This window comes from Leopardus geoffroyi, chromosome B3, assembly GCF_018350155.1.
Source record: "Leopardus geoffroyi isolate Oge1 chromosome B3, O.geoffroyi_Oge1_pat1.0, whole genome shotgun sequence".
Classification (NCBI taxonomy): Eukaryota; Metazoa; Chordata; class Mammalia; order Carnivora; family Felidae; genus Leopardus; species Leopardus geoffroyi.
The window spans coordinates 118,645,306-118,671,868 of NC_059337.1; the positions used below are offsets into that span (position 1 = coordinate 118,645,306).

General features: G+C 38.9%; 1 protein-coding gene across 14 annotated transcripts in view; it reads right to left on the reverse strand.

Moving 5' to 3' along the window:
- Positions 1 to 26,563, reverse strand: part of NUMB (NUMB endocytic adaptor protein) — a 197,935-nt gene that overhangs the window by 2,380 nt on the left and 168,992 nt on the right. For 7 of the 14 annotated variants that reach the window (XM_045451473.1, XM_045451468.1, XM_045451471.1 and 4 more), the window contains 6 exons: positions 19,607 to 19,681; positions 16,885 to 17,025; positions 7,609 to 7,813; positions 5,420 to 5,713; positions 3,481 to 3,630; positions 597 to 743 (listed from right to left, as the gene is read on the reverse strand). In XM_045451473.1, coding sequence (XP_045307429.1) covers positions 597 to 743; positions 3,481 to 3,630; positions 5,420 to 5,713; positions 7,609 to 7,813; positions 16,885 to 17,025; positions 19,607 to 19,681 — 1,012 coding nt within the window. The remainder of the gene's footprint in view (positions 1 to 596; positions 744 to 3,480; positions 3,631 to 5,419; positions 5,714 to 7,608; positions 7,814 to 16,884; positions 17,026 to 19,606; positions 19,682 to 26,563) is intronic. The other 7 variants (XM_045451479.1, XM_045451482.1, XM_045451484.1 and 4 more) reach the window with 3 other exon arrangements.

A 26,563-nucleotide genomic window follows, 5' to 3' on the forward strand; every position in this document is an offset into this window, starting at 1 on the left:
TGGCTCCTCCGTGCTACAGAAACTGGCCTGCACATGCTCTAAAGAGCCCAAGGTGATTCACCTTTTGCTCTAACAGAATAAAAAGAAAATAACCAGGGACATGGTGCTGTACTTTGTGGCCCCTGTCTTGCTTCGAGAGACATGTTATCTTTCAGGTGAACTGCCTTTATTACTATTAAAATTTGTTTTGATTTTATAGTTAACAAATGTTCATTACAGAAAAACTAGAAAGTAAAGCAAAGCAAAAAACAAAGCTTTTTCTGTAGGCCTGCCATTGTAACAGGCAAGGTTCCCACCCTTGTTACGGGCATATCCGTTTATCTCCAAATCCAGTGGTCAGCTCAGGGTTGGGCCCAGGAATCTGTATTTTGTGACAGTTCTAAGGGGTAGTTGTGTTCTGTAGCCCTAGAAACTATCAGTCTAATCTCTTGAGTTCCTCTCCTTCACCATCCTTTCCTAATAGTTTATTTCCAGGAGGGAACACACTTTTCCTGAAAGGATTCCTCCCCGGTTCCCACTTGGGTAAATGGCTGATTTCTGAATCGGCGTCACTTATCTGATCCCAGAATCCTCACCACCACCCATGGCCACCTTACCCGAATGTGTGGCTGCAATTCCCTTGTTAGCAGCATCAGGGGCATGGGCCCAAGGGTTGGTTTCACGCACAGGCATTGCTACGGGTGCTAGAGCAGTATGGGCTGGCTTAGCAGCAAGCACATGGAAGGCTGAGTCAGTGCCATTAGCTACAATGGGAGCAGACAACATCGATGGAGTTAATTCATGCAGGGTGAATGGGTGACCCCTTGGAGCTCAGTCAGGCCGATGTGTGATAACGGTGGAACAGATAAGACAGAAAAGTTGGTGTTGGGATAACCATGCCATCTTGCAATGGATGCACAAACCTTTGGGCAAAGAGGGAATTAGAGGTAATTAAAATAGCTATACTGATAAAAAAGTCAAATGACTGTTCTAGGAAAATATGTGAACAGGGAGAGAGGGAATGAAGCCTAGAGAAACAATTTCCAATTAAGTTGAACAGAGCTGCTCTGTCTTACAAGCAGCAAAAATCAATTCTAGGTATAGCTTACCCGTTGGCATAAGATGTAGATAAAGCATTTCCTTCTCCTGCCACTTTTCCAAAAGATCAAATTATGCCAACAACAATGGGTTAAATACAATGATCCTCTATGATGTGCCAGACACTATGTCAACAGTACTTTAGCATTCATCATCCTATTTAATTCTCTCAAAAATCCCATAAGGCTGGTATCCTCATACTACAAATGAGAAAACAAATTTGGTATATATTTTCATTTGCTTAATAAATTTTTATATTTTCTTTTTTTAATTTTTTTTTTCAACATTTATTTATTTTTGGGACAGAGAGAGACAGAGCATGAACGGGGGAGGGGCAGAGAGAGAGGGAGACACAGAATCAGAAACAGGCTCCAGGCTCTGAGCCATCAGCCCAGAGCCCGATGCGGGGCTCGAACTCACGGACCGCGAGATCGTGACCTGGCTGAAGTCAGACGCTTAACCGACTGCGCCACCCAGGCGCCCCATAAATTTTTATATTTTCATTTGCTTAATGTTTAATTCGCTACAGAATTAATTTCATCTCTATTTTTTGAAGTTTTTTTCCCTCAGTATGTTCATAATATCTCAAAGCACTACTATTCTTTCCTGTCTCTCTTTATTAAAATCTCTTAATCCTTGCTCCTTTACTCCAGACATCTTTTTCATCAGTTTCTATTCCTTATCCCAGCTCTCTATCATAGTTAGTATGGAGCAAGCACCTTCCCCTGCCCTATACTTCAATCACTCCCTCTTTAAGATGGGCAACCATGCTTATGGCATCGGTATTACTTACCCCAGGGCTTGTCTTAAAAGACTAGCTCACTCATAGACTGGGAGCCGCTTGTGGGCAGGGAAAGGACTACGTTCTATTAGTTTTGTATATCCCATTGTAAATAGGCACTGTAAATTCAGAAATAGGTAGCGGAACGTAACAGATAACGATATTCAGAAAGACCTGGGTTTAAATCCTGTCTGTGCAATTTGGGAAATTTATTCAACCTCTCTGAGCCTCATTTTCCTGATTTGTATTGCTTACCTCAAAGGGTTGTTGTGGGATTAAATGAGAAAATGCTGAGTCCTCATCATGATGTAGCAGGCACTGTGCTAATATCTGCTCAATAAATTGTGCCTATCGTTGGTATTATAAACATTTGTTAGATGAAATGAAAAGCCATTTGGTGCACATGATTATAATAGATTTTTTTGTTTTTGTTTTTAAAAGAGACTCTCTGAAGGAAAAGCATTGGTAGCTTCCTCAGAAAGGAATGGGGTACTGTTTCCCTGTTTTGAGCTCTTTCTCAAAAGAAATGAAGAAATGGCGATTATAAGAGTTCAAATTCTAGGGGCGCCTGGGTGGCTCGGTCGGTTAAGTGTCCGACTTCGGCTCAGGTCATGATCTCACAGGTCATGATCTCACAGTCCGTGAGTTCGAGACCCGCGTCGGGCTCTGTGCTGACAGCTCAGAGCCTGGAGCCTGTTTCAGATTCTGTGTCTCCCTCTCTCTCTGCTCCTCCCCTGTTCATACTCTGTCTCTCTCTGTCTCAAAAATAAATAAACGTTAAAAAAAAAAAAGAGTTCAAATTCTAAAAGTCTATTATTTAAGTTATATATAGACTCTTTGCTGACTTCAGAGTCAACACCAAGTATTAACTCAGTATCCTGGAAACAACAACTTTTAGTTAGTCCTCAATGCCTTTACAAAGGTAAATTTTAGGACCCTTGTTACAGAAGATGAAATGAACTAAGAAGCCAAAAGAAGTGCCTTTTTCTTTATGAGCCTCTTGTGGTAGGATGGAGACGAGGTGAATCCAAGTCTTCTTAACCTTGGCACTACTGATAACTTGGGCCAGAAAATTCCTTACTGTGAGGGCTGCCATTGTGTGCACTGAAGGATGTTTAGTAGCATCCCTAGCCTCAGCCCAGATGACAGTAGCAGCCACTCCCTACCAGCTTGTGACATCCCAAAATGTCACCAATGAATGCCAAATTTTCCCTGAGAGGGGCAAAACTGCCTCGGGTTGAGAGCCACTCTGCTAAAGAAAGCATACGCTGGAAACAACTCTGATGACTGCTGCTTCTGGAGAACTGGCTGGATACTCTGAATAGTTAAGTGGGAAGTAAAGCAGTGGGTTGAGACTACAGAAGCTCTTAACAGAATGGGATCAAAGACAGAAAGGTACATGCAGTGATGAATGCAGACATTCTAGGAAAAAGGAACGGGAACAAAGCACAAAGACATTGTGGCAAAGGGGAATTAACAAATCTGAGACATCATCCAACAGGGAAATTAACAGGTCCGACCAGCTCTTGGGAAGCTCAGAATGCCCACCGAGAGTCAGTGAGCTGTGGCATGAAAGTACAAGCTTCACAGAGAACAGCTGAGCAGGCTAAGAGGGCACCAACCTTGAAAGGCAGGAGACTGTGGTGCTAGCACTGTCACCGGTTTGGTCATTGGGGCAGATGAGAAGGGATCCTCCGTGGGTGTGCTGAAGGCATTGGTGATCTGTGAGCACAGGGAGCTGATACTCTCTGCCTCCCCTTCTACTTCTGGCACTGCAAGGCAAACAGAAAATGGTTCCAGACAGAAAAACTAATCCTGAAATATAACAGTATGACACAAGGTGGCATTTTATAACACATCCCTCATTTGCGAAAGGAAAAGTCTCAACTGTCAAGTGGGGCTATAAAAGCAGCTTTAAAAATTTAGTCTAAAATGTCAACAATTTATGTACTAAGGACTATCTTCCTCCCTGCAAATCCCCGGTTCTTTATTTCCTTTCCTGTGTGAAACTACTGAGAAGTTGGTATTCTTTTTTTGTGTCAGTTAGCTACATTTTTCAGGAAGACATCTGCAACCTGTTTGCCTTCCAACTAATTCCCAAGGCTGTGATCTGCATAGAGTTCTGGAGCCACTTAGTAACTCTATCAGAAGATGGGTTAAAATCAGGGGCACCAGTGGCAGCTTAGTCCTTCTCTCTGTAATAAGCTACAATAATATCATCACTCATTTTTTTTCCTGAAGTAGCAAGTATGTGAACTGTGATAACATGAAAAAGTAAACTGAAATCCAGGACTCTATAGGCTTTGTTCTTTAAAAAAAAATTTTTTTTAATGTTTATTTTTGAGAGAGAGAGACACACACAGAGTGTGAGGGGGGCGGCAGAGAAAGAGGGAGACACAGAATCTGAAACAGGCTACAGGTTCTGAGCTGTCAGCACAGAGTGCGACGCAGGGCTTGAACCCACGAACCATGAGATCATGACCTGAGCTGAAGTGGGATGCTTAACAGACTGAGCACCCAGGTGCTCCTAGGCTTTGTTCTTAATATTGACTCTGGAATACTTCTGTCACAGGGGAAGCTGAAAATGTGTGGTGAACCTTTGGTTTGCTCAACTATGAAAAGAATGGTTTTTGTTTCCCATCTGCTCCAGAAGAAGACTGAAGACAAGGTATTAGAAGCATCTGGAGTTTCCATTTTTATAGGAGTTGAGAGCTGGAAAGACCCTCAGTAATCATCCAGTCCAACTGTTGTTTAGGCCTCCTTTCATCCGTCAAAAGAACTTAACACTCTGGACTTTTATACCATCACTGGGAGTGTCTTATTGAAACAGTCTTCCTCATATTCTGTTATAGCACTGGCTTGTCATGTCTCAGAGTGAAGTAAAATAGAGCCCAATAAAAGCACTGACCAGATCTGACACTTTAGCTCTGGATCTTATGATGAGGATAGAGCTACCAGGGCTGGCTCAGCTGTACAGGGGCCACACAAAGGCCTGTGTGGCGGTTCTGAAAGGTAATGAATATATGTGAGCAAGCTCACTGTCTCTGATGAAAAACAGATTTTTGATTTAAACAGGAGACCCGTTTTGAGTTTCCTCCGTACGGAGTCAACCAGCCACAAGGACAATGAGCACTTATCCATTTCTTCTGGTACATCTGAGAGTAATGCTATTTGAATAGATGTGTTTCCAAAGCCTTTTAAATTAATTCTCTGTTGGGTCCCAAATGGCAGGATTAGAATGGAAACTCGAGACCCTTGATGTTTGGAAGCAGGTTGGCTGAGAGGTAGCACACTTCCATCAGGACAAATCACAAATCTTGTAGCTCAGTGTAGGAATTTCCATCATGGCTCTGATACCTATCTGTTGAAGAGAAATGAAGGATTCACGACCCTCTCCATGAACCTTACTTTTCTCTCAATGGGAAATGACACAAGATACATACAACCATCAACCAGGCTCAGAAGAGAGGGTGGCTAGTTTGATGGGTTTAGTGTTACCACTGGAAATAACGATAGTGCTTCAGTGCAAAGCACTTATGAGTCAGGTGGATGCTGCATTACCTGCATTTTTTATGGGGAAATCAGTCTTCCTCTGCATAGTGGAAGGCAACTCATTGATGCGCAGGGATAGTTGGCGTTTAAAGGGTGACATCTTCTGGCTAAGAGCAGGAAATCCTCGGAAAGAGCCTTGGCGAGCAAGTTGTTCAATGGGCGCATGCCGGCGTGGGATGGCATGAGGATTGTTCGTCTCCAGAGAGGCAGTGGCATCCGAAGTGGGAGAGGTGGGAGAGGATGGGGATGGGGCAGTGTTGCCAGGAGCCACTGATGAGCCAACAGCTGTCTTATCTGTTTCAGCTCAAGAAAGTCAAGAGAAAGAGGACCTTAGCAGTCTTCAAATAATTCCGGCTTATACAGTCAAGGAACTCAAAACCTTCTTATGTCCTTTTACCCATCTGCTTCCCAAAGTCTCTTAAAGGGCAGGTTACAAGCAGGGCTCAGATCTCCTACGTTTCAGACAAATAAAAGGTTTAATATCCTACTACGTGTCACATGATATATCTACTAAGACACAAATATCAGATCTTTGATTCTCATGCAATGATTCATAACTTAAGATTTTCTTTAAGACACTGACCAAGATTAAAAAAAAAAAAAAAAAAAAACCCAGCACCTATGAACTCCTAATGTGAGATCGTTTATAGAATGATGATTCATAGTTTTCAATGTTTGTTTGCTTGTTTTTTGGGAGAGAGGACTTTGGAAGTGGCAGAGTCAGAAAGGTCTAAACAAGTGTAAATTTGATTAGATATTAAAGAATGTCAAAAGGCAGTCTTTAAATCACAAACAATGTGCATTTGTGTCTCATTTGAATAAAAGCATACAGAAGCAAAATTTTAAAGTTTTTTTTTTTTTAATCTATACCTGACATGGGGCTCCAACTCACCACCGTGAGAGTTGCATGCTTCACCAATGGAGCCAGCCAGGCACCCCCATAAGTAAAAGTTTAAACTGGATTACACCTAAATACAAAACTATTTCCATGTAAGTACCAGCTGAGTCCCATTCTGAATGTGGTAAATCTCTACCTGCCTCCCCTCATAATGCTCTAGATGTTAGACTCAACCACTTTGGCAGCTGCTGTGTGTAGCCAAGAGTATTATTTGATGGTATTAAAGAATATGCTTCCAGTCTGAAAAATCACTGTAGCACACTAAATAATAGCTATGCATATTAAATTTTCTGATAAAAATAGCATGGTATTTTATTCTTTGGTATTCTGGCACAAATGCTTATAAGAAATAAAAAAAAATTCACAATCAAGAATTTAATTTCAAATAAAATGTGTACCCTTTCTTTACCTTAAGAATTAGAGTTGTTTGGGTCAGTATTCAATGAATGGCATTCTTTAGTGGCTGGTTTAGAACTAAAAGCATACAGTAAAAAATGAGCAAGATTTTTATCAAATCTTGTATATTTATACTGAACTTTTTAATTCCAAAATATTCCTTGTGGGTTTCAACTCTAGCTGCACACAAGAATGCAAAGCATTTCCCCCCAAGCCCTATCATTTAGTTTTACAATACACTCAACTTTACACAAGAGACTTCTGAGTGACCTGAATTGTCCGCACAGGTATTTCTGCTATGCTGCCATGTGTATCTGCAAAAAAATCACACTTTGCAAAATCACACACTAAAATTTGGCTATGGGAAAAAGAGGGGTTAGCTTCTATGGACTTTTTTCACTAAAGCACTAAAACACAGTAATAATCTAATAAGAACAACATCACTGTGAAATTTCTACCCACATTTGTACCTAGCATCACCATCAGTGGGTCCTTTGCAGCCTAAACCTGCAACTTGTACTTCTTCCTTCAAGAATGTAGGCCCTTAGTAGCATGTACCTCTCACAGAGATCAGATACATCAAAATTAGAAGTCTGTTCCAGGATGTAGATTTCCCCAATTTTGTTTTTAAACATGGGGGGTAATGTCTTTGCAGCTTCTTCAGCTGCACTCTCAGCCTCCCCAGACAGCTTCTGGTAATGGAAAGAGTAAATACTTTGGAAGCCACTAAACCACTTACTGTAAAGGAAAGGCCTTTGTTTAGGTTTTCAGCTTTGTTCTTAAAGTCTTCATATACTGCTAAGAGTTCTCTTTGTGAGAAAGCTTGCCCCTGAGAGCTTCCAAATATTAACCTGCTGGGAAAAATGGCTTAAATAAACATAAATTGTAATAGAACAGATTGTACCTTTCTTGGCATCTTGGATTTGTTTCATAATCTCCTCTCTTTCTGCTTGCTCTGTGGCTGTTGTGACACGGAATGATCCTTCTCTTGTAAAAGTGGTCCGACTGGCATCAAAAGTAGCAGTCACTCCACATTCCTTCTCCCGCTTCTGTTTCCGTTCCAAACAGGCTGCAAATGCACAGCCTACTGCATGACTCAATCTCTCACCCTGTATATAACAGAAGGTTTAAAAAAACTTTTTTAGAGTTACAGTACAATTACAAATAAGCTTGGACCACAAATAAGTCTGTTTTCTTAAATTAAATTTTATTTTTTTAACTTACATCCAAGTTAGTTAGCATATAGTGCAGCAGTGATTCAGGAGTAGATTCCTTAATACCCCTTGCCCATTTAGCCCATCCCCCTCCCACAACCCCTCCAGTAACCCTCTGTTTGTTTTCCATATTTAAGAGTCTCTTATGTTTTGTCCCCCTCCCTGTTTTTATATTATTTTTGCTTCCTTTCCCTTGTGTTCATTTGTTCTGTGTCTTAAAGTCCTCATATGAGTGAAGTCATACGATATTTGTCTTTCTCTAATTTTGTTTAGCATAATACCCTCTAGTTCCATCCACGTAGTTGCAAATGGCAAGATTTCATTCTTTTTGATTGCCAAATAATACTCCATTGTATATATATACCATATCTTCTTTATCCATTCATCCATTGATGGACATTTGGGTTCTTTCCATCCTTTGGCTATTGCCGATAGTGCTGCTATAAACATTGGGGTGCATGTGCCCCTTTGAAACAGCATACCTGTATCCCTTAGATAAATACCTAGTAGTGCAATTTCTGGGTCGTAGTTGCACCCAGTTCTATTTTTAATTTTTTTGAGGAACCTCCATACTGTTTTCCAGAGTGGCTGCACCCGTTTGCATTCCCACCAGCAGTGCAAAAGAGATCCTCTTTCTCCGCATCCTCGCCAACATCTGTTGTTGCCTGAATTGTTAATGTTAGTCACTCTGACAGGCGTGAGGTGGTATTTCACTGTGGTTTTGATTTGTATTTCCCTCATGATGAGTGATGTTGAGCATTTTTTCATGTGTCGGATAGCCATCTGGATGTCTTCTTTGGAGAAGTGTCTATTTGTGTCTTTTGCCCATTTCTTCACTGGATTATTTTTCTGTGTTGAGTTTGGTAAGTTCTTCATAGATTTTGGATACTAACCCTTTATCTGATATGTCTTTTGCAAATATCTTCTCCCATTCCATTGGTTGCTTTCAGTTTTGCTGTTTCCTGGATGTGCAGAAGCTTTTTATTTTGATGAGGTCCCAATAGTTCATTTTTGCTTTTGTTTCCCTTGCCTCTGAAGACATGTTGAGTAAGAAGTTGCTGCGGCCAAGATCAAAGAGGTTTTTGCCTGCTTTCTCCTTGAGGATTTTGATGGCTTCCTGTCTTACATTCAGGTCTGTCATCCATTTTGAGTTTATTTTTATGTATGGTGTCAGAAAGTGGTCCAGGTTCATTCTTCCGCATGTCGCTTTCCAGTTTTCCCAGCACCACTTGCTGAAGAGACAGTCTTTATTCCACTAGATGTTCTTTCCTGCTTTGTCAAAGATTAGTTGGCCATACGTTTGTGGGTCCATTTCTGGGTTCTCTATTCTGTTCCATTGATCTGAGTGTCTGTTCTTGTGCCAGTACCATACTGTCTTGATGATTACAGCTTTATAATACAGCTTGGAGTCCAGGATTGTGATGTCTCCTGCTTTGGTTTTCTTTTTCAAGATTGCTTTGGCTATTTGGGGTCTTTTCTGGTTCCATACAAATTTTAGGATTGTTTGTTCTAGCTCTGTGAAGAATTCTGGTGTTATTTTGATAGGGATTGCATTGAATATGTAGATTGCTTTGGGTAGTATTGACATTTTAATATTTGTTCCTCCTATCAAGGAGCATGAAATATGTTTCCATTTTTTTGTGTTTTCTTCAATTTCTTTCATAAGCTTTCTATAGTTTTCAGTGTACAGATTTTTCACCTTTTTGGTTAGATTTATTCCTAGGTTTTTTATGGTTTTTGGTGTAATTGTAAATGGGATCGGTTCCTTGATTTCTCTTTCTGTTGCTTCATTGTTGTATAGGAATGCAACTGATTTCTGTGCATTGATTTTATATCCTGCAACTTTGCTGAATTCATGAATCAGTTCTAGCAGTTTTTTGGTGGAATCTTTAGGGTTTTCCATGTAGAGTATCATGTTATCTGCGAAGAGTGAAAGTTTGACCTCCTCCTGGCCAATTTGGATGCCTTTTATTTCTTTGTGTTGTCTGATTGCTGAGGCTGAGACTTCCAATACTATGTTGAATAACAGTGGCGAGAGTGGACATCCCTGTCATGTTCCTGACCTTAGGGGAAAAGCTCTCAGTTTTACTCCATTGAGGATGATGTTAGCGTTGGGTCTTTCATATATGGCTTTTATGATCTTGAGGTACGCTCCTTCTATCCCTACTTTCTTGAGGGTTTTTATCAAGAAAGGATGCTGTATATTGTCAAATGCTTTCTCTGCATCTATTGAGAGGATCACACGGATCTTTTCCTTTCTTTTATTGATGTGACGAATCACAGATTGTTTTGTGGATATTGAACCAGCCCTACATCCCAGGTATAAATCTCACTTGGTTGTGGTGGATAATTTTTTTAATGTATTGTTGAAACTGGTTGGCTAATATCTTGAGGATTTTGCATCCATGTTCGTCAGGGAAATTGGTCTATAGTTCTTCATTTTATTGGGATCTTTGGTTTTGGCTTCACAGAACGAGTTTTCCTTCCATTTCTATTTTTTGGAACAGCTTCAAGAGAATAGGTGTTAACTCTTTCTTAAATGTTTGGTAGAATCCCCCTGGAAAGCCATCTGGCCCTGGACTCTTGTTTTTTGGGAGATTTTTGATTACTAATTCGATTTCTTTACTGGTTATGGGCCTGTTCAAATTTTCTATTTCTTCCTGTTCTGGTTTTGGTAGTATACATGTTTCTAGGAATTTGTTCATTTCTTCCAGATTGCAAATTTTATTGGCATACAATTGTTCATAATATTCTATTTTTGTTTTTATTTCTGCTGTATTGGTTGTGATCTCTCCTCTTCCATTCTTGATTTTATTTATTTGGGCCCTTTCCTTTTTGATCAAACTGGCTAGTGATTTATCAATTTTATTAATTCTTTCAAAGAACCAGCTTCTGGTTTCATTGATCTGTTCTACTGTTTTTTTGGTTTCGATAGCATTAATTTCTGCTCTAATCTTTATTACTTCCCGTCTTCTGCTGGTTTTGGGTTTTATTTGCTGTTCTTTTTCCAGCTCTTTAAGGTATAAGGTCAAGTTGTGTATCTGAGACCTTTCTTCCTTCTTTAGGAAGGCCTGGATTGCTATATACTTTCCTTTTATGACCACCTTTGCTGCATCCCAGAGATTTGGGGCTGTGGTGTTATCATTTTCATTGGCTTCCATGTACTTTTTTTTTTTTTTTAATTTTTTCCATGTTTTTATTTTTTGAGAGGCAGAGAGCAACAGAGTATGAGCAGGGGAGGGGTAGAGAGAGAGGGAGACACAGATTCCAAAGCAGGCTTCAGGCTCTGAGCTGTCAGCACAGAGCCCGATGCAGGGCTCGAACCCATGAGCATGAGATCATGACCTGAATCAAAGTCGGACACTCAACCGACTGAGCCACCCAGGTGCCTCCCATGTACTCTTTAACTTCCCATGTAGTTTCTTTAACTTCGTTGTTAGTCCATTCATTCCTTTAGTTCTTTAGTTCTTTAGTCTCCAAGTATTTGTTTCCTTTCTAAATTTTTTCTTGTGGTTGATTTTGAGTTTCATAGCGTTGTGGTCTGAAAATATGCATGGTATGATCTCGATTTTTTTGTACTTGTTGAGGGCTGATTTGTGTCCCAGTATGTGGTCGATTCTGGAGAACATTCCATGTGCACTGGAGAAGAATATATATTCCGCTGCTTTAGGATGAAATGTTCTGAATATATCTGTTAAGTCCATCTGGTCTAGTGTGTCATTCAAAGCCATTGTTTCCTTGTTGATTTTCTGATTAGATAATCTGTCCATTGCTGTAAGTGGGGTGTTGAAGTCCCCTACTATAAAGGTATTATTTTCAATGAGTTTGTTTGTGATTGATTTATATATCTGGGTGCTCCCACATTTGGAGCAGAAATGTTTACAACTGTTTGGTTTTCTTGGTAGACAGACTCCTGAATTATGATATAATGCCCTTCTTCATCTCTTGTTACAGTCTTTATTTTAAAGTCTAGATTGTCTGATATAAATATGGCTACTCCAGCTTTCTTTTGTTGACCATTAGCATGATAGATGGCTCTCCATCTCCTTATTTTCAATCTGAAGGTGTCCTTAGGTCTAAAGTGGGTCTCTTGTAAACAGCATATAGATGGATCTTGTTTTCTCATTCATTCTGTTACCCTTTGTCTTTTGATTGGAGCATTTAGTCCATTGATGTTTAGAGTAAGTACTGAAAGATATGAATTTATTGCCATTATGTTGCTTGTGGAGTTTGAGTTTCTGGTGGTGTTCTCTGGTCCTTTCTAGTCTTTGTTGCTTTGGGTATGTATGTATGTATGTATGTATGCATTTATTTATTTATTTATTTATTTCATCTTTGCTCTCCTCAGAGAGTTCCCCCTTAAAATTTCTTGCAGGACTGGTTTAGTGGTCACAAACTCCTTTAATTTTTGCTTGTCTGGGAAACTTTTAATCTCTCCTATTTTGAATAACAGCCTTGCTGGATAAAGAATTCTTGGCTGCATATTTTTCTGATTCAGCACATTGAATATATTGTGCCAATCCTTTCTGGCCTGCCAAGTTTCTGTGGATAGGTCTGCTGCAAACCTGTTCTGTCTTCCTTTGTAGGTTAAAGACTTTTTTCCCCCTGCTGCTTTCATGATTCTTTCCTGGCCCGAGTATTTTGTGAATTTGACTATGATATGCTTTGTTAACAGTCGTTTTTTGTTGAATCTAATGGGAGTCCTCTGTGCTTCCTAGATTTTTATGTCTGTGTCTTTCCCACGTTAGGAAAGTTTTCTGCTATGATTTGCTCACATAACCCTTTTACCCTTTTTCTCTCTTTTCATCTTCTGGGACCCCTATGATTCTGATGTTGTTCCTTTTTAATGAGTCACTGATTTCTCTAATTCTTAAGTCATGCTCTTTTGCCTTAGTCTCCCTCTTTTTTTCTGTTTCATTATTCTCCAGAAGTTTGTCCTCTATATCGCTGATTCTCTGCTCTACCTCATCCATCCTTGCCGCCATGGAGTCCATTCGAGATTGCAGCTCAGTTATATCATTTTTTATTTCATCCTGACTAGCTTTTATTTCTTTTACCTCCACAGAAAGGGATTCTAATCTATTTTCGACTCTACCTAGTATCCTTATTACCATGATTCTAAATTCTGGTTCAGACATCTTGCTTGTATCTGTGTTGGTTAAGTCCCTGGCTGTCGTTTCTTCCTGCTCTTTCTTTTGGGGTGAATTCCTGCTGAGTTCTGTGGTTCAGGTTGTGCAGATTGTTGTGTTAATCCTCAATCAGTTTTCTAGGTCTGCAGGATGGTTTAGTGTTGATCTGGCTGTATTTCATGGACACAAGACGCAGAAAATACTTTCATGCTGTTCTGCCATCTTCAAATAAGTCTGTTTTTACACAAGGCAAAATGTTGGCAAGTCCAGCTTAAAATTATACTTTATTTTTGAAGTTTATTTATTTATTTTGAGAGAGAGGGAGAGAGATCACACAAGCAGGTGAGGGGCAGAGAGAAGGAGAGACAGAATCCCAAGCAGGCTCCGTGTTGTCAGCACAGAGCCCAATGTGGGGCTTGAACTCATGAACTGTGAGATCATGATGTGAGCCGAGATCAAGAGTCGGATGATTAACTGAATGAGCCACCTAGACGCCTCTAAAATTATATTTTAATATATTAATATGGCAAATTAAATGAATAAATTACCTTAGGTAATGTTAATGATACTTTACTGTAGTGGGCACTGGGTAAAGTGACCATGAGTAACCTGTACTTTTGTGACCAGCCACTGAGACCTTACCAGTCAGGTTCTCTCTGTTACTCATATTAGCTTTAGAGACACTGCTCAAGGTTTGAGGCCCTAAATCTTGACACAAATCTTACATTTGCCAATTAAGGGAACAGTGGTAATATGTACCAGCATTTCTAAGAAACTACTGGAAAGGCAGGCAAGTTTCAGGACCTTGAATAGACTGTCAACATATCTAGGACAAAATGTGCAAACCAAGAACAAAAGGTACAAACCTAAGACTTTGGATAACTAATACAACTCCAGCAATGACAAGGGAATTATGAAAAGGAAAGCTTAGCTTTCTCAGTCTCCTCTATCCAAATGCCACACTCCCCTCCCCAACACCCTACCCCATTCTAGACCCTCATTGCTTTGATGCTGTCCCCCTTTCCTATCTTCTAGCTCTCTCACAACTCTCCCTCTCAACCACACACAGGCAAAAATTAAAGTAGGTTTTCACCCACACTGTACACTTAAAAAGGAATTAGATAAAACTGATTTGTCTGTGTGAGAAGAGAGCTTATATAAACTTAACATTATTTTAAAGAAATGCTGGATTACCTAAATTTAATAAACTCAATGGATTATTTTCAACAGGGTTATCTGTATTTTAAAGCATATCCCTAATTGTGAAATAACAAAGTTAGAGATGCTATAGTAACTTTTGGCATCACTAATAGTAAGAAGAGGTATTTGAGAACAGAGAGCCCTTTGTGGAGTTTTCAAAATCACACCATATAGGTAGCTGTAGCTGCTCCTACATATGGTTCAAGTAATTTCCCTGAATTTTATATGCCAATATCAGATATCATAAGGAGGAGTAATATCGGAAATGCCTTTTGTCCCTAAAATATCACACAAATGTAAACTGTAATATTTCACATAATTGCTTATTGCTTATTAAAAGAATGAGTTACTTTTTATGAGTCCACATGAGTTTCCATCTACCTTCTTAGGAGGATGATACAAGGGTAGGGCACTGAAGCATGAAATAGGAAAGAGAACCGGAGTTTTAGAACCTGTCTGCTTTTGAACACAGTTCTATTACAAGGACAGAGCTATTGTCCAAAGAAGTTTATTATTGCTCCTAGGCCTAGGGCAGAAGTTCTTGAAGACAGACCCTCCCCAAGCCCCATCTGAGACCCACTGAATGAAAAACTCTTGAAGGTGGGGCCTAGCAAACTGTTTTTATCAAGCCCTCCAGGTGATTCTGATACAGAAGAACCATTGGCCAAGGAGATTCAAACAGCCTGAAATGAAATACCAGGATTTGACAATAAAACAGTTTTTAAATTAATATAAGGAAACTCTTGAACTCTTGATTTTGTGAGTATAGTGATAGCAAAATGCACTGCTTTATGGCTTAAGATCTGAGAGACAAAGGAAGAAAGTGTAGTTTATTTACTTCAACTCATTAACACACTGTGTCAAACCAAGGAGGTACAGCTTTGACAATATTAGCCACGGTTTTCAGAGCAGTTATCATGTGTCAGACTCTATACTAAGAGTGCTTACATCAATTATCTACTTTAATCTTCACAATTGTTATCTTCATTTTATAGAAGTGGAAACTAAGACTTAAAGAATGTCAAGTAACTTTCCCTAAATCCCATAGTTAGTAAGTACCAGAACAAGGCCTGAAACCCAGATCTGAGTCAGAGCCTGGACTCTTAACAGTTTATAGCGCTGTCTCCAACAGCTTTGAAAAAACATTTTGGTGAATTTTAGAGTACAGCCACCACTTTCCTTTTAGATTAAACACTGGCAAGATTTTATTGAGTTGTAGCCTTCAGGAATGACTATACTGCCTTATTCTGTCTGGCCTTACAAAAAACTCAGTAAAATGGGATGGGTAGGTGGCTCAGTCGGTTAAGCGTCTGACTTTGGCTCAGGTCATGATCTTGTGGTTTATGGGTTCTGCCTTGCGTCGGGCTCTGTGTGGACAGCTCAGAGCCCAGAGCCTGCTTGGGATTCTGTGTCTCCCTCTCTCTGTGCCCTCCCCTGCTTGTACTCGGTCTCTCTCTCTCTCTCTCAAAAATAAATAAACATTAAAAAAAATTTTTTAAACTCAGTAATTACAGGGGTGTCTAGGTGGCTCAGTCAGTTGAGCATCTGACTCTTGATATTGGCTCAGGTCATGATTCCAGGGTCATGGGATTGAGCCCTGCATCAGGCTCAGTGCTGAGTGTGGAGCCTGCTTAAGATTCTCTCTCTCTCCCTCTGCTCCTCTGCGCCACTCATGCTCTTTCTCTCTCAAGTAAAAAAAGATATAAAACTCAGTAATTACAATTACACATTCAATGCTCTACTGTAGTTAAGATCATCATCATCTAAGAGACTTGTCTTTCAAGTCAGAATTTTGGGTAATTTACATGAAGGATAATAGGTTAATTATTCTCCATTTTTAAACAAAACCAAAAATTTCTACTATGCAACAATTTCTGGCATGCCAGAAATGCAATGTACCATAATTTAGTTTTTTTTTTCTTTAAAGTAATCTCTACCCCCCAATGTGGGGTCTGAATTCATGACCCCGAGATCAAGAATCACACGCTCTACTGACTGAGCCAGCCAGGTGCCCCAGTATTTTTATTTCTTAATTAACTGAAAATATACTCCAACTCAGCTCTTTCATTTATAGAATTTCTTTGCAAATAAATTTATAAGCGCCTTTCAATGTCAGTATCTATACCCAGATGTATTAGCAAATAAATACATGTAAGAATCTTGAACACAGTTCTAGTAATGAAAAGTTTCAAGTAAAGTTTAGCAGCAACCATCACCAGAGCACTTTTACTTTCCTTTAATGACCTTGGATCTCAGCTAATTATGGAGCTCTGTGGGCTCAGGGTCACACCAAGAGTGTGAACTACTTGAATAAAAGGAGTAAAAGCAGGCTAGTTTGACACTTCCAAGTGCTGTAACAGCAGGTACATGTTAGAAATGTAGTGGAGGGGCACCACGGTGGCTCAGTTGGTTAAGTGTCTGACTTCAGCTCAGGTCATGATCTCACTGCTCATGGGTTTGAGCCCTGCATCTTGGGATCTCTGTCTCCCTCTCTCTCTGCCCCTCCCCGTACTCATGCTTGTGCACACGCTTGCTCTCTCACTCTCAAAATAAATAAAACATTTGAAAAAAAAATTCAGTGGAAATTGCTTGGCCAACTGAGGCTAGTCATGATGAAATCCACACTGTTGGACTCACTGTGTCCTTGACAGCCATGAAGCAATGACAGATCCAGCGCCGAGTGGTGCCATCACGACATATGTAAGAGAAGGCTCTATCAAAGTTCCTATCCGGAGCACAGAAAGAAACTTTTTCTATTGTCTGGTCAACTATGAGGTCCTAGAAAAAGGGAAGCACAAAGGAACAGAGGACTTATCAAGTTATTCAAGCTTCTCAGAATAAACACAGGATGTTCACTTCACAATAGAGTCTCCACAACAAATGAATTGAGACTATGAAATAGCTAGATCTGAGGCCAGCAGCCTGAATACTAAGAATTTGACTTAGGAGAAATCCCAAGAAGCACTCTGCCCAGATGCCTCTCTCACTTCATCTTCTGTTCTAAAACATATGCTTGCTGCTTTTAGTTTTATCATGGTATATTCCATGCTCAATTTGATAATATATGTAAATCACTATATCTCATTTGATTCCCATATAACTTATATTAACTTAGTGATCATTTAATTTTAACTATGACTTTTTTATATACTTGCTGAATGGCACTGTATACACACAGTATAAACATTACACAGAATGTTCTTTAAAATCTTGAGGCTCTGAGATTCTTCTATGTGATATTCCCAGTCTAGAATCCCTAGATGCTGAGGTGGGGCTGTAAGAGCTAAAACATAAAATCAAACAAAATAGTTTTTATAAAGCATCACCATAATGGCTCATTATGATTTTATTTTGCATAACGTGCTTACTATGAATTTCCTCTTTAGCAAAATGATTCTTCTTTTGGATTGTCTGTCATTTTTCTTATTGATATGTAGGAGTTCTTTATATATTCTAAATATGAGCCCTTTATAGACTATATGCACTGCAAAATTTCTTTTCCATTCCTGATGAGTCCAAGGGTGAAAAGCCACCAATTACTATTATCACTAAAGGTGGAAAAAGAACCAATTTAATACCAGTGCTACAAGTAGCCAGCAGGGGGCAAAATCACTTTCTAACTGGTATAAGACAATTAAAAACATAGCCTCCATGTATAACACATTTCATCCAAAACATTAAAAAAAAATACATAAGTTCTTTTTTTTTTTTTATTTTTTATTTATTTTTTTTTTTAATTTTTTTTTTCAACGTTTATTTATTTTTGGGACAGAGAGAGACAGAGCATGAACAGGGGAGAGGCAGAGAGAGGGAGACACAGAATCGGAAACAGGCTCCAGGCTCCGAGCCATCAGCCCAGAGCCTGACGCGGGGCTCGAACTCACAGACCGCAAGATCGTGACCTGGCTGAAGTCGGACGCTTAACCGACTGCGCCACCCAGGCGCCCCAATACATAAGTTCTTAACAATAAATTTAAATGATCATTGTCTTCAATAATAATGTACATTTAAGAGTACCACTTCTTGGGACACCTGGGTGGCCCAGTCGGTTAAGTGTCCCACTTTGGCTCACATGTTCCTTTTATGGCAAGCATATAAGAGCAGGGCAGAGGACTACAAAACAAATTTTAAGAGGGCAGTACATTTAAGCTTTTAAAGCTTTAAAAGATGTGTAGAGGGGCGCCTGGGTGGCGCAGTCAGTTGAGTGTCCAACTTCGGCTCAGGTCATCATCTCGCAGTTCATGAGTCTGAGCCCTGAGCTGGGCTCTGTGCTGACAGCTCAGAGCCTGGAGCCTGCTTGCAATTCTGTGTCTCCCTCTCTCTGCCCCTCCCCCGCTTATACTCTGTCTCTCAAAAATAAACATACATTAAAAAAAGGATACCACTTCTCTTGAAATTAAAAAAAAAAAAAAAAAGCCTTAGATGGAAGGTCAAAAGAACTCATGCAGCTGTATTAAGTCACTTAAAATGTATCAGACAAGTTACCCATCAAAACTGCTCTTTACCTGCAGACTCCCCCGCAACCCTTCAATAATACAGGAATTTTTTAGAAAAATTGCCTTCATGTTAAAATTTCTCCAGGCTTTAGGTCTCTTAGGAAATTTTAATTAATGATTAAATGTGCTTATATAACACTTTTATGGTCTCTAAGGTCAGAGTCTATGTCTCTCTCTTTTCTTAATATAATTTATCATCAAATTGGTTTCCATACAACACCCAGAGCTCATCCCAACAACTGCCCTCCGCAATGCGCATCACCCACCTGCCCCTCTCTATGTCTTTATTCTTTATGCATGTAGGATCATTTTCTTTCAAATGATAAATGCCACTTATGATTTGAGATATTATGTAGATTCTAAGTAAATGTTAACCAAATAAGCCATTTACTAGTCCTTAAGATTTCACTTAAATTGGGTGTTTGGTTAAATGGCAGGTTAATCATTTCAAATATCACTTTCTAAGAATATAGTTCCCTTTATTAAGGAAGAAGAAGAAACTTCAGGTGTGGTCTTTTTTTTTTTTTTTAATTTGGTAAAAGGTCCATCATCTTTTACACCAAATCTGTGGGGCTAAACATTTTCTTAAAATGTGTAAGAACGAAATCTTAACATTAAATTCAAATGCTTACTACATAAACATGCTGTCATGTAGAGCAAAATACTGAGAGAATTGTATTTTTTATAAGGTAAATGAGTAACTAATTTCGTTTCCTGAACACTAGTATCTCAGAAGACTGTACTTTGGACAAAGTGGAAGGATACAGAGTGAGTGCAGCAGCTTAATGGCATTATATCTGATCATTAGGGATAAAATTTAAAAAACATGAGCAGTAACACATTAAAGCATATAAAATGTTTACCTTAGTTTTTTCATCCACAACTCTGAGTCCATCTGCTGATACCCACAGGACTGCCTTAACTGCTTTCTTTCCAGTCTTTTAAGAGAAACCAAAAAGGAAGGGGGGAGACACACAGATATATAATATTTAAAAAAAAAAGTCATCTTCAATAGAAAACACTGACTTCTGCCTTCCAAAAGTCACAAGTACAGATGGAGTCCGAGTTCAGGAGGGGTGCCCAAAGCCAGATACTCAAACCAAACTGCAGAAACATTCAGGAAAAAAACAAGCCAAAGCCATTATTGTAGAAACACAAGGCAAAACAATAAGATAAAATTAAGTAAGGGGGAAGGGACAGATGGACTCAAAACCATGATATCACATTCCATAAAGGGCAAAGAATTCATAAGTAGATTCTTCACCCCTTTAAAAAATCAACCAAGAAAACCAAGAGTCAGGTAAATATTAATACATAAGGAGTTACACCACAAGTATCTTCTACAAACGTATTTACAGTAAAAAGCAATATACATAGGTCTAAATTGAGATGCTGACCTATCCTCTGACTCCAATGTGTACAGCAGAACCCTTGGTCATCTGAAATTTTCATGTTAAATACCCAAGAAGTCTTCATTATTTCTATAATAATCTTTAAAGACCATTATTTCTTCTCTCAGGATTAACACAGAACTGGTTTAGTTTTTAATTTGACATTAAATGCATGGAGACATTTTGGGGACATAGGAGGATTTAAAAAATTTTAAAAAATACTATTATTATTACATGAATTCTTTTTACTGGCTGAGAAAAGACTTCTTTTGGCACACAAGAATCATGTGAGAACAAGCTGATGTAGGATTTCTCTTGTGATGGAATGAAAATGAGACAGTGGGACTTTGTAATAGTAATTTAACAGCTTCCTGTCTTTTCAAATGCTCCAAGGATACAAGCAAAATAAAACGAACGCAAAATAAAGGCTGAGAATAGGTGTTAGAACATCATAAAAAAGTAGAAATTAAAAGGAAACTGGTAGTAAAAAGTTGCAGCAGCCTCTAGAAGGGACAGAAGAGGATAAAGAAATGTCTACCATTCTCCTCTGTATGTGTCCAAGCCCAGAGCTCCTCCATATGGAAGGCATGGCCTTATTTAAATGAACTGTGCGCTTTACTCTGGGCTCATCATCTCCACTATCACCACGCATCTGATAAGAGCCTAGCACATGCCAGGCAGCAGAAACACTTAAAAGTTTACAGCCCACTGAAAGGTGATGATTAAACAAAAGATAAATAATATAGTAGTAAGTGTTATAGTAGAGCTGAAAAATGTATAATGATATCAGCAAGGAGGCATGGTCAAATCTATTGGTGGAATCAAGGAAGGTTATTCAAAGGAGAAGTCAAACTAGGTTCTGAAATAATTTCTCTAGATGCACAAGGTAGGGGTAAGGAGTCAGGGAAGTGACAGAGGTTGTGGACATGGCAGGCAAAAGAAACAGCAGCACAGGATATGGAAGCAAACGACATGGCAAGTCTGCTCTCTAAAAGCTTGAAAGTGGGATGGGTAAGCGAGGAGCAGTGGAAGATAAAGCATAGGAAAGGCCTAGCCATGGAGAGCCTTGTACACGTACTAAAGAATTCTATCTTAATTACATAGGCAATTAGGAGCTACTGACTGAATTTTTAAATGCATTTAAAAAATATCACTGTGGCAGCAGTATAGATGGGTTGGAAAGAGACTGAAAAGGAGGCTGAAAGACCACAACATGATTCCAGATGGCAGAAAATGAAGGTTAAGCTCTTTTCACTGAGATTGGGATACAGATGAGAAAGTTTTAAATGGAAAATATAAGAGAGAAATAGGAAGATCCCTCTCAGGTTCCTGGCTTGGGTAATTAGGTAAAGATGGTACCACAAACTAAGAGAAAAGAAGAGATGCAAAAACAAGTTTGAGAGGGGAAGAACAGGATTTCAGTTTTAGACAAGCAAAGTTTGGGATGCCTGTGCACTATCCAGGTAGAGATAAACAACAGGTTATTGGATATTTAGGTCTGAATCTTAGTAGAGAATTCTAAGATGGAATTTTAGTTTGGGAAATATCAATCATGGGAATAAAAAGAGGGGCAAGACCTGGAGAGAATATCAATAATTAAATAATTGGGAGAAAATGAGTCTCTGAAGCATCAGAAAAAGAATAGCCAAAGGGACAGAAGAATGGAGAGACTAGGGTTATTGAAACTAAGTGAGAAGGGTTTCAAGAAACAGTAGGCGGTCCAAAATGTCAAGTGTTGCAAAGTGATTAAGCAAGAAAAGATGTGAAAAGTGTCCACTGGATTTAGCAATGAAGAAGATGTGGTAGAGTGATAGAGTTGCAATGGTTAATTTTGTGTGTCAAATTGGCTATGCTATGATCACACAGTTTTTTGGTCAAACAGTAGTCTAGATGTTGCTTTGAAGATATTTTGTAGATGTGATTAATATTTACAAGCAATTGACTTTGGATAAAAGAGATTACCCTTGATAATATGGGTAGGACTCATCTAATCAGTTGAATACCTTAAGGGTTAAAAACAGGCTTCCCAGGGGCGCCTGGGTGGCGCAGTCGGTTAAGCGTCCGACTTCAGCCAGGTCACGATCTCGCGGTCCGTGAGTTCGAGCCCCGCGTCGGGCTCTGGGCTGATGGCTCAGAGCCTGGAGCCTGTTTCCGATTCTGTGTCTCCCTCTCTCTCTGCCCCTCCCCCATTCATGCTCTGTCTCTCTCCCAAAAATAAATAAACGTTGAAAAAAAAAAAATTAAAAAAAAAAAAACAGGCTTCCCTGAGAAGAGATTTTGCCTCAAGTCTCTAATACAGAAATTCTGCCTGAGCGTCCAGCCTGCTGGCTGGCCCTATACATTTCAGACTTGCCTGCCCCAATTCTTAAGCCCCTCCCTCTCTATATATGTATAGATATAGATATCTAAATATATACATATACATATATGTGTGTATACATGCACACAGAAAGAGAAAACAGACGGTGGTTCTGTTTTTCTGGAGGTCTTGACTAATACAGAAGTGGAAGTCAGACTAGGTTGGGTTGAGAAGTAAATGAAAGGCAAGAAGAATCTGTAAATATTAAATACTCTCTTCAAAAAACCTTTCCTAAGCTTTTGCACAGCAAAGGAAACCATGCACAAAATGAAAAGGCAACCTACTGAATGGGAGAAGATATTTACAAATTATATATCCAATAAGGGGTTAATATTGAAAATACTCAACACCAAAAAACCCTAAATAATCTGATTAAAAATGAGCAGAGGACTGAATGGGCACTTTTCCAAAGAAGACATACAGATAGCCAACAGATGCATACACAGATGTTCAACATCACTATAGTAGCAAGGAAATACAAATCAAAACTACAATGAGATATCACTTCAGACCTGTCAGAATGGCTAGAATAAAAAAGACAAAAAAATAACAAGTGCTGGCGAGGATGTGGAGAAAAGGAAACCCTCATGTACTGTTGCGGGAATGTAAACTGATGCAGCCATTGAAAAAATTAAACAGAAATACCATATGATCCAGTAATTCCACTACTGGGTATTTACCCAAAGAAAATGAAAACACTGATTTGTAAAGATATATGCACCCATGTATTTATTGCAGCATTATTTACATCAGCCAAGATATGGAAGCAACCCCAGCGTCCATCGATAGATAGATGAATGGATAAAGAAGGGTAAAGCACACACAGAATGGAATATAAAAAAGAACGAGATCCTATCATTTGTGACAACATGGATGGACCTAGAGGGTATTATGCTAAGTGAAATAAGTCAGATAGAGAAAGACAAATATCATATGATTTTACTTGTAGGTAGAATCTAAAAAACAAACAAAAACCCCCAGCAGAAACAGATCCATAAATACAGAGAACACACTGATGAGAGAGGGGAAGGGGGGAGGAATGGACTAAATAGGTCAATGGGAGTGGGATATACAGGCTTCCAGTTATGGAATGAATCAGTCATAATGATAAATATAGTCAATGGTACTGTAATAGCATTGTAGTGACAGATGGAAGCTACACTTGTGGTGAGCATAGCATAATGTATAGACTTGTTGCACCTCTACGTTGTACACCTGAAACTAATGTAACATCGTGTGTCCACTATACTTCAATAAAACACAATTTACAAGTTGACAAAAAAGATAAAAAATAGGTGCTGGGACCCAGTATCCACATAGTAGCAGGTGCCTTTACAGAAGAGGTCTGAGTGGGGCTCGGACAGTCACCCTAAGCTTTTGCACCATGGATTTGCTCCATGAGGGCAGGGATTTTTTCCATCTTTATTATTTACTGTTGTAACCTCAGAGCTTAGAACAATGCCTGACACAGTATAGGAGTTTAAGAAATATCTGCTGGGAGTGTCTGGGTGGCTCAGCTGGTTAAGTGTCCAACTTTGGCTTAGGTCGTGATCTCACGGTTTGTTGGTTTGAGCCCCATATTGGCTCTGTGCTGGCAGCTCAGAGCCTGGAGCCTGCTTTGGATTCTATGTCTCCCCCTCTCTCTGCCCCACTCCCGCTCACACTCTGTCTCTCTCAAAAATAAACATTAGGGGGGCGCCTGGGTGGCGCAGTCGGTTAAGTGTCCGACTTCAGCCAGGTCACAATCTCGCGGTCCGTGAGTTCGAGCCCCGCGTCAGGCTCTGGGCTGATGGCTCAGAGCCTGGAGCCTGTTTCCGATTCTGTGTCTCCCTCTCTCTCTGCCCCTCCCCCGTTCATGCTCTGTCTCTCTCTGTCCCCAAAATAAATAAACGTTGAAAAAAAAAATTAAAAAAAAAAAAAAACATTAGGAAAAAAAAAAAAAAAAAGAAATATCTGCTGAAGGAATAAAGTTGCTAAATATCTACTAAAGGGAATAAGGGAAAGTTGATCAGTATCACAGAAGACTGACAAATGACAGTGAAAATCCTGTGTAAGAAATTTAAATTTGCAGCTTTATCAGTCCACTGATTGTTCAACTGTAGTCTGCAGTGTTCAGCATCTGAGTCAGCAGATAGGACTACTTCCAGGTTGGGAGACTGAAAGCAGAAAAAAAATCAAAGGTCATTATTTAAGTAATCTCTACACCTAACGTGGGGCTCAGACTCATGATCCCGAGAACAAGAGTTGCATGCTCCTCTGACTGAGCCAGCCAGGTACCCCTCAAAGGTCATTTTAGAATGGGATTGTTCCTCATTTAGTCTCCTTACCATATGCAGCAAAATATAACATTTTCTTGGCCCAATTACATTGTTATGAAAACATCTCTGCTTTTTGAGGTATGCCTATATAATAAATTTTATGGTACTGTACTAATATATCACTGAGGCACTGTATTTATCATATTCCATGGCCTTTGATCTTCTAAATAGGGGAAGAAAACATAGTATGAGTTCTTCTTGTATTTGTTCCCACAGTTGGGTGCCGATTCTTGGATACATATAGTTACTTCAATCAGATGTTGAGATATTAACACTCAAGGACACCTGTAGCTGAATTTAAGTCCAGACTTCATCATACATATTCTATGGTAGCAATGCTCCTGTAGTATTTGTGCATTTTATAGTCTTCCATTCTGATAATATAAACTAAGATCGCCAAGCACTTTTCAGAAAATGATAAAAGTCATAGAAGATCAAAGTTTTTGCTTTTATGTGCCCTAAAAATGTCTATTCAAGCCAATATCCTAGGAGGGAAGGTCAAAGTTAGCTAACCAAAAGATTGAAATACAAAGATAACCCAGAGCAAGTATGAAATACAGAATTTAGGTACATCTTAGTGATGCAAACACCCCTTAAAAAAAAGACTACATAATACTTCATTACCATTGTTCCAAAACTATTTTTTAAATAATTTCAAAGTTATAGGTAGTTCACATTGATTAGTCACTTATGAAAAACATGGTTTTACAACAAAAAGAAAATTGCTTATTCTTCAAGGAAAGAAGATGCGTTTAATAACATGGATGGAACTTAAGTAACTTCATATTTAAACTGGTAAAATCTGAGAAGATCACACTAACCTATGAGTGAAACATGACAAATGTCAAGTATAACTGAGCTAGAAACCATGTAACTCTCTATAAGTCCAACTTAGAATTTTAAAATTAACATCTGCCATAAGCACTTTTTTATATAGGTAGACATAAGCTAATACAGAAATTAAACAGACTCTGATATTAAGAGAAAATGATAGCAGTTAGTGGATCTATTACAAATTATTGAATTAAGAAACTTGTACTGCAAGTAAGAGAAATGCACAGGTAATGTTCAAATGAAAATATAAGCGAAGAAACAAAATGATTGCAAAACTGACACAGAAATAGTAACTTTAGCTAAGTATACTGAAAGATCACTTTCCCCTAAATATAAAAGCTACTCACAATAAAAAGCAATTGAAATAACTAATTACAACAAAGAACTGTTAACTACCTACCTATCTTCAAAGATTGTTTGCTTGTTTTTAAAAAGTAGACATCACTTAAAGAAAGAAAAAGGATGATGATCACATATTGGTGATAGTCTTGGTAGGCATATCCTTATGGTTGCTCTTTAATTTTACATATTGGTATTATCTAGGGAAGTACTTCAGACTTCCAGTTGGAGAAATACGTTTTTAAACTGTTTAAATCAGAGATTGGCAAACTTTCTGTGAGGGACAAGATGTCAAATATTCAAAGCTTTGCAGGTTATAGAGTCTATGTCACAACTAATTAACTCTGCTACTGTAGTGGAAAAGCAGCCACAGACAGTATGTAAACAAATGGGCATAGCTTTGTTCCCGTAAAGCTTTATTTATAAAAACAGTGGGCCATAGTTTGCCAACCTCTGATGTAAATCATCATAATCCCTGAAAAGTAACCACTAATTAAATCTTTTTGGAAAGACAATATTGAAATATTAGACTCATTTGGAATTATATCTCTGAATTATCCTTATTCTTTTTCTTCCCTT